Source organism: Triplophysa dalaica, chromosome 9 (assembly GCF_015846415.1).
Source record: "Triplophysa dalaica isolate WHDGS20190420 chromosome 9, ASM1584641v1, whole genome shotgun sequence".
In the NCBI taxonomy this organism is placed as follows: Eukaryota; Metazoa; Chordata; class Actinopteri; order Cypriniformes; family Nemacheilidae; genus Triplophysa; species Triplophysa dalaica.
In genome coordinates, this window is record NC_079550.1 from 9,997,091 (window position 1) to 10,015,031 (window position 17,941).

Below are 17,941 nucleotides of genomic sequence, written 5' to 3' on the forward strand. Positions count from 1 at the left end.
AATGGAAGTATTGTTTTACACTTCGATGTGACCCGTCCTCTCTGTATCAGGCTCACCTGAAATACGGGTATACAGTTTCAGTGTGAATGAATCTGTACATGAGGAATGCTGAGGTATGATTAACAGTTCAATATTACAAATAAAGGTGCTACACAATGTTATAGAAGAGCCATTTTTGGCTGTATGGTTCCATAAAAGAAACGTTGACATACGAACAACTTTTCTGTTTCACAAAAGGATCTTTGTAGTGGAAAAAAAATCACTAGATTATGACAAGGTAAGGAAGAAATGGTTCTTTAAAGAACCTTTAACTGATATCTTTTATGTCGTTGTGAAGAACTGTTTTTTGAACATTTATTTTTAAGAGTGTGAAAGAGACAACGGTTCAGTTAACATCTTGGTTATGAAATTTGCATTAAGTATTTACTCTTTAGTTTCCCCCAAATCACAGATATTTCAAGTATCACGGCATTTCATGACAGTCAATATAGAATCTAGGCATGGGCCAATAGCGGTTTCAAGGTATATCGTGGTTTGGAAAGCCATGGTTTTAAAACCAATAAACGTTTCTGTTATACCGTTCCAAAGGTGTGAGATGTTTTGTGCAGGAATCCATCAGATAATGTGCTTTTTTTTGCTTATGCTTAATTAGTTGTTTGCTAATCTGCATTTATTCTATTTATGTATATGTATGGATGAATGCATGTAAGTCTAATTCATGGAAATGCATTTAAAAGAAGACTAGAAAGAGGTGCTATGGTTTCAAAATGTTGGGGAAGCACTCATTTAACCTGACATTCTGTTCATGTTTACTGTTCCAAATCTATAGTCTTCAATGTTTTTTACTCAGACATTTAAAAGAACACATTTTAAAGCTGCAACCGCAACACCATCATATCGTGAAACCGTGATAATTTGGTTTAAGGATACCATAACATCAAATTCTCATACCGGTCCATGCCTAATAGAATCTTACACAAATTCCCCTTTAAGCCACCCCTCACTCCACTCCAACCCCCAAAATAAATCACAGGCGCAAAGGCAAATTTTGTTAAAATGCACACATTTTAGGAGGAGGCAAAGCAACGATAAAGACTCACCCTAACCCTTAAACTAACATGACAGGGGCAACGTCAAATCTTTAAACGTACACCAAAACATTATTCTGTGGGCTTAGTACTGTAAATATCATAAAACTAAACAGCTATATTAACTTAGTAAAATCCTTTAAAGCCGCCCTAACACAAGGGGTTTCTGCCAATCTCATATTAATCTTGAGTTCCTATAGAGTAGTATTGCATACCTCGTATCTTTGAAGAGTGTTTAGTTTGATCACATTTATAAAAGATAGATACAGCTGTACGATTACTCTGGAAATTATACGGCGCTTGTGGGGGGGAGGGGTAGGCTGAACTAAAGCGCATTGTCAACAAAAGACAGACATCAGTTTCACTCACCGCATGCGGTTCATGTCCGGCATCTTTTAGAGCCCAGACGGCTCCATATTTCAGTTTCAAACGATCTCCAAATCCAGCGTTATATCCACCGTTTATATAACATTAATCACCCAAATGCAGTGAACAAACAAACACCTGAACTTCGCGAACATATACTCTCTCTCCTCCACACAAGTGAAAGTGACGTCTGCGCATGCTCCTTCTCCTGCTCTCCATGCTGCCGCATGGGCGTGCCGCATGCTTTTCCAGGAGAGGTGTCCAATAAGGGACTAAGAAAAATTGTTACACAACAGTTTTATATGTTCGAAAAAAACTTTCCAAAACCTGTACGATCACTGGGGGAGTGTTTAGAGCACGTAAATACGTAAATATATACTACGTAATACGCCCAACTCGTTTTTTGACAAGCTGACCATGTTAAGCATGAGAAGACAGCACGTTTAACATTGCAAAGAATTCAGAATACATGACACATTATTCCGGGGCCGCTTAAAAGTAATTCAACTGATTTTTTTAGTGGGACATATAAAAATGGATTCAAAATCCAATAGTTAATTTCTTTAAAATGTACAAGTAGTATGTACAAGTATTACTTAAGTTTATATAATGAAAAAATAAGTATTTGATTAGCAAACAATATTTTGGAATAGACACTTAATAATATTTTTTGTGGATTTTAATTGAAAAAAAAATCTCAGATTTACATCATTTTCACTTAAATTTACTTCCTTTATACAGTATATTTCATTGATTTCACAGCTGTAATATGAAATACATTTGTTTGAGGGTAAATTGATGTAAAATGAGTACAAGAATGAGGTCATACGAATTCACACGACAAACCATGAAAATTGAATCACATTGTTTTCCGACCAGACTGGGTTAAAATATAAAAGATACATTATATAAAAACACATTAGATTAAAAGTTGTGCTAAGTGAAACGAATAAAAGTCGTGCTGACTGACGTGACAATATTGGGAAATAAGTGTCCATGAACAAGAATCAATAGTTTAAATTTCATTTCCATGAGACTGTGTTGCGTATTCAATTGTTGCAAGGTGGCCTAAAACTCAAAGTGGATCTGCTTGGCATGTTATCTCAATAACACCCCCTGCCAACACCACCAAGAGATCAAAATCTTCTGCAAATACCTGATGAAATGCCAGCTAATGTTAAACTCAAAGTTATTCATTATTTCATGAGTAAAGAGGAAAACTTCACACTCAATCAACCATGGCGTCTGTCCTGACATCCCGAGACACATTTGCCATCAACACACATGGATTAATTTAACTCTTTAAACTTAATGGGTCAAGTAAAATGACGTTTTAAATTTGCAGCTGAATGATTATTGTTTGCGCGAAGCTAAAATGAGAAGGAATCGATTAAGATCTCATCAAAGGGAGATTGCTCTTGTTTTGTTTGAGGTTGTCACTATGGTGCTGGTCGGGTGACGCCGTTGGGTTAGAGGACATATGGCGAACAAACCGCCAGCAAATAAGATCACAGGTGGGTCATCAACAACCTGAACCACTCCCCCCGGAGTGGACTTTTGTCCCTTCTCTTCCATCTCCACGCTTCTCTGCTCCTTCGCTAATGAATTCATCTGCACATCTCCATTCCTTAGCCAGCACATTAACCCTGATCACTGGAGCCATCCTCATGGAAAGAACGGTCCCTCTCCAACCATGGAGGGCCTCATCGGATTGACCTTTTCACCTTGGCACCGCCTCCTTCTCGACAGAACTTCAGCCCCATTTCAACACAGAACCAATGCATGCTCAACCTCCTGCCATTCAGTTACTCACTCAACTCTTGCCAGGCATGACAGAATGTTGACAAGCCATGGGGGTCCAACTGCACACTTAGAAACCTGCCCCTACTGGGTACCAGCCATTCTTTAAACTGGATGCCATCACTACACTCACTACATCAAGAAATATAATTGTGGAAATGCATGGCCAACCAACCCCCCACCAGCTATTACTAGACTGCTTCCCCGACCTCCTGCTGAGACTATCGACCCTTGTGGAAGAACATATAGACCTCAGCGATATTATAATAGCACATAATCCAGAGCATTAAAGTCTGAATTTTTCTAAAAAATAAAATGCCAATACTGTGCTGTGATGGTAACTTTCCATCATCATTTGCTATTATTATACTGTATACTTTATATCTTAGATAGAGAATAAATCTTATTCTGCCTATATTCAAAATAAATAACATTTGTTTCAGAAATAAGGTTCTGCTTATCTGGACTTTCTACTTGTTAATATCTTTTAACCTTGTCATGTATGCAGATGTTGATAAAAAATTTCTGACTATCTTCCAAAAAACAGCAATATTAGCACATTATTTACCTGAAAAAGAGATGTATGTAAAAGAGGATCATAGCATATACTTAGTTCTACATATGTACATAACAACATATTTTTCATAGGAATACTATACAAATGATTTGAGTGAAGTAGCTCAGTTGGTAAATGTTTGTTACAAAAGTTTTATGTATTACTCAATAAAAAAAAAAAAAACATTTGAATACTAAAATAACTGGAGGTGACAACCTTATAGTAATAATATAAAAATACGACAAAGATGTAACCTTAAAGGGGCCATATGCCGTGATTACATGTATTTTGTGTTTTTGGTGTGTTGTAAGTAACACATGCATTGATTAGACACTTCAAATTGCAAAAATTAAAGTTTCTGAACAAAAGATGCATTTTATCTAAAAGCGAATGCTCGCCCAGACCTCCCTGAAATGTCTTGTGTAACTACACCCCACACAAATCTACGTCAGTTGGTGGTATGATTTGTCCGCACAAATGGATACGCAAGTAAGGTGGGCGTACCTGTCAGTACAATTGCTTTGGAACCTGAGGTTCCAACCCACAACTTGCTTTTCAGAGCGATGAGCTTTGTAAATATTGAAGTGAAGTGAAAGACCTATTTGTCAGATATGGTGACCCATACCTGAAATGTGAACGCTGCATTTAACCAATCCAGAGAGTGGTGAACACAACTACAACAAATCGTGTACACACGTTCACCCGGAGCAGTGGGCAGCTATCACTGCAACGCCCGAGGAGCAAGTAGGGTAAGGTGCCTTGCTCCTGGGAATCGAACTGGCAACCTTGTGGTCACCAGTCTGACTTTCTAACCATTAGACCAAGACTGTCCAAAATCAGCATGATTCAGAGAGGTGGGGTAAAAAAATTCTGATCTTTTCACATTTACATCTAAAAATCAACGATTATATTAGTTTTGGCCATTTCATATGAGCCGTTTAAAATCAAACAGGATTTTTTTATTATTATAAGCAGGGATTTTTATAAATGATTTATCCGTGCACACAATTCTTTTTTTATTCATTTGCTCCATTCCCCCTGTCAAGAACAACACTACACCACATGACGTAAGGCACAAAAAATAGGTAGGCCTATACTGACTGTGCAATGGCCATTTTTAGCCCTTCTCTCCAGTCCCAATTTACAACAAACCAATCAAATGCAGAAAAGAAGTCAATCGCAAATTCAGTTTCATGGTGACTTTAAAGGGGGAGATCACCCATAATGTTTCATCATTTAACCTCCATGACTTTCTTTCTTCTTCAGGACATTAAAGAACATATTTTGGAGAACATTGGTGACAAAATAATATTAGACTTCCATTGTATGGACACAAATTCCCCAAGACATTTCTTGTAATATCTTTTTTTATGTTCCACAGATGAAATAGTCATATATAGGTGTTGAACCTTGCGACGTGAATAGATGTTGACCAAATTGAAATTTTGGGTAAACTTCTTTTTTAGTATTTAGTAGTAGGTATTTAGTCCTTTTACAATCCTAACAGCCCAAAAATACTCCAGGGAAGTGGTGATCTCAATTCTTAAATTTACCAGTATAACGTCGAGATTACATCTTAATCAATTTGACGGTACCACATGCAACGCAGAGGTACCGAACAGGTAGAAACTGTGTCCCTGCGGCAAATTGGTCAATGAGCATGGAACGAAGCTCGAAATTCTCAGCAACACTCATAAAGCATTGCGCCGCTTTACAACCTCATTGCTCAACATCACATGCCTTGCGAGATGGGATTTTACCTGAGATAACGCAAGAGGGATCAAGCTTGGCTCTGATCTGACCTTTTGGCTATCCTTAACACAAACATAGTGAGAGCAGGAAATTCAGGGACACGGTCACCATAGTTTTCATAAGGGGTTTTCAGACCTCCCACGGCTGTCTGAATGACATTAAAAGTAAGGCACTAATGCACAGGAGCAATGCAATAAACTCCTGAACTGCTGATCAACTAACTGGTGAATCTTGAGGCGAGACCAAGATTTTCGCCAAAATCAAAGAGCTTCAGCGCGTTCACTGGTAGATCTTATAAATCATGTCTCGGTGATAAGCTAATTGCCTTACCCTTGACAGCAGCTCAGAGAGAAGGCAGTAAAAGGGCAGGATTACATGTGTAGACCATAAAGTCATGAAGGAGAGAGGAAAGATGTCGAAATAGCAGGATCGAAAAGAAAGAACATTTACGGCTTACATGCTTTGGGTAAGTGTAGGAACAATAGGATAATAATTTGTTTTGCGTAAAGGAATGTCATGAAAACAGATGAATTCATTATGTGATTGAGGTTATGGAAGTCAAGTAGGAGTACGAAGCAGATTCGGGATGCATATCTTCGTCTACTGTTTATGGAGCGCAGAGTAAAGGTCGAACGGAGAACAACCCTCTATCAAGACTCTTGTTGCCTCATAAAAGAATGTGTGGATCACCTTTACCCTGTTTCTTTTAGTATCACTGTTGGCCAACAGCACAAAAAAAACACAAATTTTAGAATTAAAATAAACCCACAATAGTTCTTATATTGGTGGCTCCCTTTTGAGCACATTTTAAACCTCACTGACTAAAAGCATGTGCAAAATTTTATTATGTGAAAACTGCCGAAAATGTCATTTTGTATTTTAAAGAATAGTTTTAGTGAATCAGTTTAATGGCATTTATGGGCCCGGTGTGTAGTTGTTCAGCGTGACTGCCTCAGACATTTCCTGCAATGCTTTGTTGGGTCCCATGGCTGCCACTCAATTTAGAGCAAAGCTATTAGAACAAACTACTCTTGGGGGCACGAAGGTAGATTGGGCATGACGTTACGAAGCTAATCGTCTAAATGTCCCCTGTGCAAGGACAAACTTTGAAGAACAAGGGCAACTGATCTAAAACGAAGAAGTTTGAAAAGAGGTTTTGTGAAATGTGAAGCATTTTGAACACTTTGGGAAGCATATGGAAACTTTCCCAAATTAAATCCTTTAAACTATAGACTTTCTTTGACGGTCTGATCATCTTCACTTTCTCTTGCGCCCCAATGGAGTATAACAATCAGCCGCTATTAATGAATAGAAGTGGGAAAATCATTAACTTTTCAGGGGAAATCCTGTCTGTCTTATCCTTTCCAGACTACAAATATCACAGGTCCTTCTTGACATCACCATGAAAACTATGTGATCTTGATAAGGACCGTGGGGAGGACATCTTTACTTCATTTGTGTTGTGCATTACTTTCTATTAGAAACTGGGACTTTTCTGGCTGTCAGGCAGCCAAACACATTAACCGCTATGGTGGAATAACAAATGCAACAGAATGGAGATGCATCCATTAGCGGTACCAGCATTTGAATTTCATTTTTGTTCAAAAGATCTGAAAAATATGGTAATTATGGACCAAAGACTGAATAACCAGACGTGTCCTCTCGAAGCACCTTAACCTGCAGGGAATAAACTAGCAAAACCACCACAGCCGTAAAAGCTGAATGAGGAAGAAAGAGAGCAATGCGACAGCACATCTTATCAAAAGTAATAGGGTATAAAAGAAACTAAAAGACTCTTGAGCTCCTGAAGCGTGATTGTTGTCTGAACCTACATTATCAGGCTCTCCAAGTTAATGGTGTTGTGAACAGAGAACACAGAACCTGCTCAGACATAACATAGTGTCAAAATACCAGCGTATATCAGAAATGGATATTACAAACAACGTTTATGAAAAATGATCCATGGTTTAACTATAGTAAGCATGTTTGTTTGTTTGTTTTATTTGTGGTAAAACCATAGTAATCATGGTGTTACTACAGGAACCACAGTTTTACCATATTTGTATCAAAACAGATGAAATGCCCCAAAAATAACATATAAGGGCTCCTTAAGATGACATAAAAAAGCCCTGCTGAAAAATAACAGAAACCATTCCAGAAATTCTAACAGTTTCCATTAAAAAAACATTATATCCATGAAAACCACTACAACATTATTTTATGTTGTTTGTTTTGGCCATTAAAATAGACACTTTTACACTTGGCATTAAAACCCATAATAAAGGGATAAAACCATTAGAGTTCTATTGTTTTTTCATCAGTGATTGAAGACAAAACAAGCAATAAAAACTAAAACAACTACAAATCGAGATATTTTCGTGTTTTTATGACAAATGTAATGAGTTGGGGCATTCAAATATTGTTGTGGGCAACTCCTGCCCAGGTTCCTGTATTGCATTGCTTCACCTGATCACCTTATAACTATCGAAAATACCAAAGATTTACAGATTAATGATTTTAATATGTTAACAGCACTTGTTGTACCTTGGGCGCAATCCATGTTTGAAGGGAAGTCCATTTTAATTTCGCCAAGAGAGTCGTAAAGTACAACATATGTCGCAAACACTATAACTGTGTTGTAGAAATGTAAACACAAACTTTAAATTCGCTATTTTACACAAACGCAGGGTAGACATTTGACGCTCTCTCACCATTTCACGAGCTGTTTCCATAGCTGCGGCGGCGATCACGTGTATGTCAACAGAGACGCTACGTGATGAGAGAGATCCCTCTTGTGGCGATAAGGTGCAGGAGCGAGCTTCTTTAATGGCTGCCGACACTCATTTAATACTGATATCACTTACAAATCACGACACTGGCTTCCAAACGATAAAATAATCAAAACAATCAATGAAATACTTAATTCAATGGTTGTAGTAGGAATTGTATCGATAATGTGTTGGACTATCATGTGGGATCTTATCAGATGGGAACCAATTAAACGCGGATTAAGACCCAAGATGTTACATCGGACGCACACGCCTGACCCTAAGTTAACTTCCGGTTATAAATTACGTTGATTTTATGTTTAAATTATATTGGTATTTTATAGCAGATTTATTGTATTAAATTATATGAAAACTACTCAACAGTTAATGATTCTTTGCAGAGGTCAACCAAGCTAGCCACAAACCGTAATGGCAACCATAAGAATTTGTAAAGCTTTTATAAACAGAAAACAACCACATCACAATGTAAAAGTGTAAAAAAGAGAAACAGCAATGTTGATGATACATTTTTATTAACATGACAGGGCTATGTGTGGTGGTACCTGAGTGGGTACTCTTTCACGGTGTGCAAATGTAGTCACAGTCCTACTAACAGAGAAAGCCTCAAACAGCATGTGCTATGTGCAAACTTTACAGCTCTATGTTTGTGCAGACATCCACGGATCAGAACGTAAACAAGACACATGCAAATAAATCCTACTCATTTTAAATTAAACAGCAGAAAGGAAGATGCCCGACGACATGTGTTGTGCATCTACTTATTACATTCAGAAAACTGTTCTGCAGACAGTTAGATGAAGACAACACGCTCTGTTACAATCTGTTAGCTTGATACTTGGTTGTAATGAGTTACGTATGAGTCTCCGTTCCTAAACTCTATATTTCAATACATACATCATTCTATTGAATATTCAGGTAGACATCGTCAAATATCAATATGGGGTCTCTGAAATGCAATATCTCTCCTGTATCAAAAACAAAGAAACAGAAATTAGAGGTAATGAGAACATTCTTATATCAACAGGGGATAAACTATATAGACTAGCCACCATACAACTGTGTGCTTCTGACCTTTGCCCCAAACATCCCCAAAATGGCATATAGTGCATGGAATTTTTCAATTATACACCAAGTCGCCAAAAAGATATAAATTCACAGTAGACAAATGTGCTGGTCAATACACATTTTCTAACTTTATTATACTTTTTCAACCAACATACGCGAAGAAAAACTTGGAAGGACCATTAACGAAAATTGTCAGTTAACAAAGGGCTTCTAATAAAATGCAATTGAACTGCAACATGTACACAAGTAGTATAGGATATGATCCATGCAGTTGTGCACAGCCAGCGTAGTCATGGTATGGTCTCATTTAATATTCGTAGTGTGTGGGTAGATACAACATCAGCCACCAGTGCATCACAGTCTTCATTGGAAACACATTCTACGGTCTGGTCTTCACTCAGCCAGACTTGAACAGGAGAATGGCCACCTGCCCCAAGTAGAAGTAGATGAAGTGTTTCGTCTCGTGGGTCACATAGCTGCCGAAGTTCCTTCCCACAATGCAATGCCACGTCGGATTGTATTTCTTATCGAACTCCTGTAACATGAGGAGATGAGGTTTTAGCATCAAAATGCTCGCTCGACGAAAGGTTACGAGTCTTAAATAACATGCCGAGCGCAATGACAATACAGATTTCATCTCTGTGCGATTCACCTTTTTGATGTATGCAGCAATGTCCTTCTCGATGTTGTATTTCTCCATCGCCTGTGTGGCACAATCGACAGCATCCTGCTGCATATCTTCAGACATGTCAGCGTTCTTGATCACGGCCTTCCTGTCAGTCATGGTGCCTGCAATTGATAAAAAACAGATTTAGTTTTTCGGAGAATTAAGGTAAACATTTCTTGCAGGGGACAGATGGCTTCACCGAAAGTCCAGTTGTGTTGAAACAGTGGTTCCTTTCATGCGTAGTTCGGTTCCCACAATGCCAGGTGAATTCCAGACAGAATGCCATCTCCTCAAGAGGATTTGATTTGTTAAGGTAATTGAATGACATCACTTCCACAAGAACCAAACAAGGCTCTGTGGTTATACGTCATTCCAACTTTTTTCCAGTAACATCTGTACATAGATCTTTGTCGACTATAAATAGGCAATTAAGTTTCAATGCATACAGGAATGGTGCACAGCTGATGTCAGCACTTCAACTCATACCGTGTCGATCACACATTTGACGCCCGATCGTGGATTATTTGTACACTTGTTAGTAAGACAGCTCTCGATTATGGTCTCGTTTCATTGATCAAGTCAGCATGGAGAACCATACGTCACTCCATTCACAGCGTGCGAGTTTGATGTTCGAGCAGATCAATGAAACTCTGGACGTCCAGGTGCACGCCGATGTAAATGGCGTAGCATGACAAACGCATTCTCTAGCGGAGCAACCGATCCGAAATTCCGCACGCACGCAATCGTTTGACGAAAAAGCCAAACTGTTTCCCCCAAAAAACGTCATGTGAACGTCTACAACGCAAGCATCTCAAAACCCACGCACTGAATTTATGTCGATTACTCTAAAAACAATGAACTACTCGACTCACCTTGTCAGCAATATCGGGCGACAGAAATGTGCAATTGAAAACGGTCGCTCGTCGTTCCAGATACCCCTTTAACGCTATGAGAGGAACATAAAGATGAAGTTAAACGCCGACGGGTGCCCGCTAAAATCCCTGGCTCTTCACAATGCCGTCCTACACAGCGCTCACCATTGGCTACAGACCAGCCGCTCCCTGCGTCGCTCTGCCAGCATCTTATTTCAACCCACAATGCATCTTTACCCGTGACCAGAGGGAAATGAGCTTGTTTGGTTGTGGGCAGCAGGATTGTGTAGGCCTATTACCAGGATGTGCGGAAAAGAGCTTAAATTAGCCTCGGTGGACGCTTGCAATGAAAACACTTCACGTTGAGTAAACACTTACTGCAAGGTTGTGGGTTTAATGGTTCGTCCTGCCATGGTGTACTACGATGAGAGGGTTGTGTAAATGTCAGACTTGTGCATTTGTTTGCTTGCGAGATACGTGTATCATTGCTTTTTGGATGGTTTATTCATGCAATGATGAAAGCAACACTATAATGATCACCAACGTTTAATAGTTATTGTAGGATAAACACAAATTCATAGCCTAGCTTAGGATATTTACAGTTGCTAAGCAACGTTAATACTAATTTTTCTTTACAATTCACTTGGTTATTTCAGAAAAGTGAAGCATTGAGACAGGAATTCACCACACAGAATTTATGTACCAACAAAACCTTTATTAAAGCAAAACCCTGTTCACTAAAAAGAATCAAGACTCTTATGTTAAAGGATCTGTCCATTAACAGGAGAGTGCGAATCTAAAAATGCCTGAGTAAACCCCCACCCATCCCAAGCGTACTTTAAGTTTACCATACTGCTCCTGTCGATTCCATTCCAATTGACTCCTCCAGCATCTGCTCCTCCAATGTGTTAAAAATGAAGGGCCAGAAAGTATAAACTTCTCAATGCGGTAAAGTGAAAATAAAGGGGTCTGGGAGGTACTTTTGAACTGTGGTCCTAAAAATCCTATGATCCTGGGGCATCTGATCCTGTTCCATGTATCCAGCATTCCCTATCCCTATCTTCATTATGTACTGATCCCAGTGATCCAGGTTCCACTGAGCCTCTCCTCCAATCCAAACCTTAAAATTCCAGCTAAATCAAAACAAAGGAGGTAAAGAGTTAGAATCAAATCCACTCAAACCTGCCTTTCTTGATGCATGCATATAGCGCTAAAGCCAAAACACATCATCTTACAATACTTAACACTATGCCTAAACGTAATTTTACAAGTTCAACCTAAATCGTCATCTCCATCTTGTGATTATTTAAAAGAAAGCTTACAAAGCAACACATATATGCCACTTGATTACTTCATTATTTGTAGTGTTAACCAAATAGAGCCCTGTGGGCTAAGATTTTTTTATACTTTCTAGTGAAATATTGAAACAGGATTTTTTTTTTAATTCACCCTTTTCCGCAACAAAGTATGGATTCAATAACCCTTTATTACAAAGCATTAGTTTGGTATCATGTCTAGAGGAAGACAGCATAAAATACAATTACTGTGGAACCCGCTACCCCATGAAAATTCATACATGACGTTTACAAAAATATTGGGGGCCATTACATAACCCATTGGTTGGTCTATGAAAGACTTCTACTTCATATTAAAAACGAAAAAAAGATGGATGGGACAACTCAGTTAAAAATGCATGATTAAAAAGTAAAAAAACAAGAACAAGAGTGGGGGGAAAAGGGGATGACCAGAAAAGGAGGGGGAAGACAACATTCAATACATATGCCTCATGAATAAAGGGGGAAAACAAAGCATTTGTTGTGATGTGTAAAGACTGTAAAAACAAATGGGTCAACAGCTCCACCAAAAAGTTGACCAGACAGGTGACACTGGAGCGGTTTAGGATCGAGACCGAGAACGGCTATGGCGAGGAGAGTACTGCGGGGATCCTCGGCTGCGCCGTGGGGAGTAGCTACGGCTACGGTTGTTGCTGCGGCTGCGACTCCTGCTGCGACTGCGACTTCTGGACCTTGATCTTCCATAGCTTGGACTGCGAGGACCATCCACCTTCACACGAATGTATGCAGTTTCTCCCTAGAAGAGAAAAGGAACTATCCACTGAGCATTTATAACAGAAATAAGATTACATTTTCATTATACTTACCAGAATTCCATTTAAAACACCTGTCAATGTAACACTAGTCTTCCCTTATGCATTAACATAATATCCCCCATCTGCTCTTTTTCCATTGACCATGTCAAAGTGCCTGAAGACATCTTTGACCTAACATGGCATGGTGTTGAAAGAAACTCACATGTTAAGTACACATGGTCCCCTGATTTCAATAACACTTGAGCCAATTGGGTGCAATGCGTTGATAACAAGGCATCAAGCTTGCTCACATTGGGCCTTATTCATGAAACATAACGTAAAATAGACCTTACCGTAAACTTTCCTCCGGTTTCACAAATACTTCGTAAATGTTAGATTTGATGGTTAAAAATTCCAATCACTCATTAACAGTCCAAGCATGCAAACATGTTCACAATTAACATAATCCCCACCCATGAATTACAGCTACGCAAATTATGCATCTAGGAATGCCGGAATCCTCTGGACTTCATTCTCTGGTTTGGCTACATATTAAAAGACCGGGCAAAATAAATCGTGTATCATAATGACGCATCATCAGTTTGTCTAAAAGAATACAGAACGTTACGTGCAGTTTTACGCACTACTTAAACGTGGCGTGGAGGAGGAGCACATTTCTTTCGTACCAACATTTTGAAAATACGAACATTCTCATGAAACCTAAAATTTTCAATATAATGACTTCAAGGGTGGTTTCAGACAAGCACTTTTGGTGCGCACCCGGGTTCGATTCACGCCAGAGTTTGGTTCATTTGGGGGATGTGAACGCTGTCTTCCGAAAGCGGTGGTGCAACTGCAAACTGTACCAGAGTCCGCTTAAAAAGGGAGGTCTGGTGTGCGATTCATGTGAACTCAAGTACTCCAAATCGCGGAAGTGAACAGCTATTAATGACACATTCTTTGGTAAAAATGTATGCTTGTGTGTTTCACTCACTTTTATGACGAGCCCGACTGAAATGCTCCAAGCAGAGAGCTGTAGCCCATCTCATTTCTGTTCGCCTTCAGCGGTCTTAAGAGCATTTGCAGTAGACGATAAAGTGCGGCTATGTAATGAGGCATTGGAAACCAAACTAACGGTTCAAAATAATGTATTAAAGTGACGCGAGCGATGTTATGCATTTTGAAGCCTTCTCCTGCGACAGGGTAAACAGTAGCAGGCTGATGACGCAGTAATGCAGGCTGATGGTGCAAATGACCCGTGGTTCGGACCCAAAAATAATATAAACTAATAAAAAATTGTTCAATTAATTAAAATAATATGAACGCATTCCAGCCGGTGCAGGGAGCAGTCGAACTAGGGTACGGACCAGGCAATAAAACTAAATGTGAAACTGACATTTACGCAAAAATGTGTTTTGCTGTGTTTCATGAATAAGACCCATTGTGAGGAGTTGCTTCAAAAAAAAAATTCTCCAAACACACGTTTTCAAGAGATCATCTCCCTAAACACTGTGCATCTTGGGCCAGTTGTACCAGAGTGTAACACCAATGTCGGATTTAACTTCGTCCAGACTTGCGATAAATAATAACACCTGTTGCACCATCTAAAACTACAAGCAGGCACAGCTACGCTCAGCTTAGATGATGGGCGTCCCTGTACCCACAATCTACCGCACTGAGAGTGACATTCTTACTGCCTCAAATGATTAAAAAGGTTTTTACAATAGTACAATAAAAAGGCGTACGAAACTAGAAGAAAAAAAAAACTTGCACGCATATGAAATTATGAAAAAGACGTGTGACATGAAGCAGTGCTCCATTCCAGGTTTCATATAGCCTATAACTGCGTTGATAACTCGTTGATTAATTCAAAAAATTCAGTGCTGCTAAAACGAAACCTTCCGGGCGGAATGTGTTTAATATGACCGAGAGCAGGAACACAGAAATCATTAGCTACAAAACGAAAACATCACTTTTTCGTGGGTGTACAGTATGAAATTATTCTACACTCTTATATATTCTTTATAAAGAGACTTTAGTTTGGTTCTTTTCACTTAAACATCTGGGTCAGTAGACAAAAAAAAACTTTTGTAAACTTGTTTACTCTATTACTTTATTCCATTAATTCCTCCCACTATTATATTTCACCCCAAATAACATGCCTAAAATGATATCAGTCTTCATGACGTGCAGTTAACAGTAGATTTGGTTCTGTTCAGGTAATGTAAATATAATTTAATATAAACTTCAAAAGAGCATTAGCCTTTCATTCGTTTTTGTGAAAGGTATTTGACGGATATATTACGCTTCTTGCTCCTCATGTAAGTTTTATCTCAAATTTCTGATCGTTCGTGCTTTCATCCATTTCTTCCGCAACCGCAAACATCGCATCCTACTACTTGTAACATTATATGTGCACTTGTCAATGAAAAGCGCTAAAAATCCACTTCAAAACCCACAATTTTCTGTAGAAAACGCAGGCCAAGATAAAGCGATGCGCAGTCAGTCTGTATTAGATGTGACATCTCAAATTTTATACAGTATAATTTTTCGCAATGGAAAAAAAAAAGCGTCAAGAATTTTGACTTACGCCTACCTCTGATTTGACAAAATTTAGTCTCCGATGTATGCTACGCCTTTGTGGTGTAAACGGTATAAATTCTACGCAGGACTTCGGGAACATTTTACACCCAGACTAGTCTTACGACCGGGTGTACGTCCAGCTGGTGCAACCAGCCCCTTAATCCTACCATAACAGAGGCTTGCTTACCTTAATGAATTATCCAATGCTAAATCAAGCAAATCCAAAAGTTCAGATTAAAATCTAAAACCTACCTCATGCGATCGGAATTTTGTGTTATCCAGTTTTCGAACAGCGTAGGTCATGTCTTCTTTACGAACAAACTCCACCACGCCAGTTCCATCTCGGAAAACGTCAGCATAACATACATCACCTGCTTCACGCATGTGATCCTTCAAGTCCTGCCAGCTACCGCTTGGTGGAAGACCTATGAGGGAAACGTTTGCATTTGCATTTGCACGTTTGCAAGAACCTTGATAACAAAAAATGAAGGATCACTTACCTGAAACTATTACTCTGTACTCAGAACGTCTGGATGGGGGTCCGTATCTACCCCTTGGAGCACCACCTCCAAAACCACCACCACCTCCTCCTCCGCCGCCTCCTCCTCCTCCTCCTCCTCCGCCGCCACCACCTCCTCCTCTTTCGCTGCCGCCACCTCCACCTCCTCTCCCCATACCCCGTCCACTCCTGGGGAACTCCACTCGAAGCCGATAACCATCATAGTCATAGCCATCCCGAGCATAAACGGCATCTTCTGCATCCCTTTAGGAAAAAAGGGGAAAAGCATGTAAATGTAGTATGGCATTTACAGACCCAGACTTTGTGTCTAGGGGTCGCATTGAGTAAACCTACAAACAAAGTACTAATCCACAACCAATCTGACCAACTGAACATACCACCTTAAACTACACAAAATATAATGCATATCGAGTCTATGTAAATCACTTCAAGCCAAAAGCCACCCCAGCTGACTTTAACCACTCATCTGTTACAAAGCTCATTTGCATAAACAAACCTCATGCAAGCGTAAAGCCAACCAAAATTAAAAGTGTTGCTTATGTACCCATTTACTACAATGCAGTAGGTAGCGATGCAAAAATAAATGAATGTGCATACAATAAACCGGAGATCATTACACAATGATGTAAACCAAACGTGCTTTCTGAAAACAGTTAGCGTGGCTAAGCTAATTAGCATGCTAAATTAGTTAGCAACAGCACGAAAAACTAAAAAGCATTAATGCAAAAACATTGTTACACACGATCAATAGAGCATACGCTCGTGTAAAGCAAGTTATCATAGAAGTTATCTGGAGACATTACTTGCAGATCTGTCGTTTAAAACAAACACATTAGTGCCACATGGCTAAAGGCTTAGTTTACCCACCTGGGGTCTTCAAACTCGACAAAGGCAAATGGAGGTCCACCTCGTCTGTTTTTTAGATCGATATCGCGAATAGCCCCATACTTGTAAAACACGTCTTCGACATCTTTAGTGCGGATATCAGGAGGCAAATTCCCCACATAAATGCGGCAGTCATTGCTCCCAGCAGGGCCGCGGATCACACCACCACCAGACATGTCGGTAGAAATACAGCTTTAACCTTCCTGCAGATCAAATGAGATAATCAAGTTACACTCTTGGATAATAAACAACTGCATGTTAAAAACATAATGAAACCACATAGACTAACGTTACATCACTGAATACAAAACAAAGAGGCCTACTATTGTTCGCGGCGCTGCAAGCGTACGGAGAACGTGTTCCTCTGAAGCCGCGCGAGTCGCTTCCTCTTCTTCAGCGGGCGCGCTTTACCCGCTGCGGAGTAATCTGAGAAAAATCACTGGTCGGCGGGTTTTGGTGTAGCTACATCCGCGACGCAAAATAGTTCACACATCAACTTTCAAAACAAGCAACGCGTTTTAATTAAGAGTTGACATATATGGGTAAGATAAAATAAAATTATGACAAGCTTTTTACTATCCACTGTGGTGTTTTTTAAACCTGGTCTTGGGATGGAGACATTTTTCTACTTATTGTTTGCACCTGCTGCTGTAGTACAATGTATTTACAATAGCGATGGAGTCTAAAACAACCGAAGACATTTTATGAATATTCAACAATTTACAACAAGTTAGGCTTGTGACTCTAATGCAATGAGCTTTGATGTATTTAACAATCCCATACGGCAAAAAAAATATATTTTTTCTGACCAAAATATATTTAAAATAAATGCGAAATATATGTTATACACCATGAAGCTCAATGAAATATATTTTTAAATGTGAAAATGTATTTTGATTTAACAATCAC

General features: G+C 39.2%; 2 protein-coding genes and 1 long non-coding RNA gene across 3 annotated transcripts; 1 reads left to right on the top strand and 2 right to left on the bottom strand.

Moving 5' to 3' along the window:
- The first annotated feature begins 202 nt into the window (after positions 1–202).
- Positions 203–3,524, top strand: LOC130429151 (uncharacterized). The gene is made up of 3 exons (XR_008907545.1): positions 203–277; positions 2,887–2,968; positions 3,087–3,524. It is a non-coding gene; the product is annotated as an uncharacterized LOC130429151 (long non-coding RNA).
- A 5,322-nt stretch (positions 3,525–8,846) lies between these two features.
- On the bottom strand, positions 8,847–11,276 carry dynll2a (dynein, light chain, LC8-type 2a). The gene is made up of 3 exons (XM_056756667.1): positions 10,956–11,276; positions 10,069–10,205; positions 8,847–9,951 (listed from the first exon to the last, which is right to left on the bottom strand). The coding sequence occupies exons 2-3, from the start codon at positions 10,198–10,200 to the stop codon at positions 9,814–9,816; spliced, it is 270 nt and encodes an 89-aa protein (XP_056612645.1). The 5' UTR covers positions 10,201–10,205; positions 10,956–11,276; the 3' UTR covers positions 8,847–9,813.
- Positions 11,277–12,421: 1,145 nt separating this feature from the next.
- srsf1a (serine and arginine rich splicing factor 1a) lies at positions 12,422–17,443 on the bottom strand. The gene is made up of 5 exons (XM_056756666.1): positions 17,356–17,443; positions 17,015–17,235; positions 16,128–16,390; positions 15,880–16,052; positions 12,422–13,046 (listed from the first exon to the last, which is right to left on the bottom strand). The coding sequence occupies exons 2-5, from the start codon at positions 17,206–17,208 to the stop codon at positions 12,852–12,854; spliced, it is 825 nt and encodes a 274-aa protein (XP_056612644.1). The 5' UTR covers positions 17,209–17,235; positions 17,356–17,443; the 3' UTR covers positions 12,422–12,851.
- Between the last annotated feature and the right edge of the window lie 498 nt (positions 17,444–17,941).

Excerpts from the sequence above, each read along its gene's own strand:
- dynll2a (XM_056756667.1), bottom strand. The coding sequence starts at position 10,200 with ATGACTGACAGGAAGGCCGTGATCAAGAACGCTGACATGTCTGAAGAT. Across the intron at positions 9,952-10,068 it reads TTGCTGCATACATCAAAAAG|GAGTTCGATAAGAAATACAA; the intron begins GTGAATCGCACA and ends CTCATGTTACAG.
- srsf1a (XM_056756666.1), bottom strand. The coding sequence starts at position 17,208 with ATGTCTGGTGGTGGTGTGATCCGCGGCCCTGCTGGGAGCAATGACTGC. Across the intron at positions 16,053-16,127 it reads GTACAGAGTAATAGTTTCAG|GTCTTCCACCAAGCGGTAGC; the intron begins GTAAGTGATCCT and ends TTTCCCTCATAG. Across the intron at positions 13,047-15,879 it reads CAAAATTCCGATCGCATGAG|GGAGAAACTGCATACATTCG; the intron begins GTAGGTTTTAGA and ends TTTCTCTTCTAG.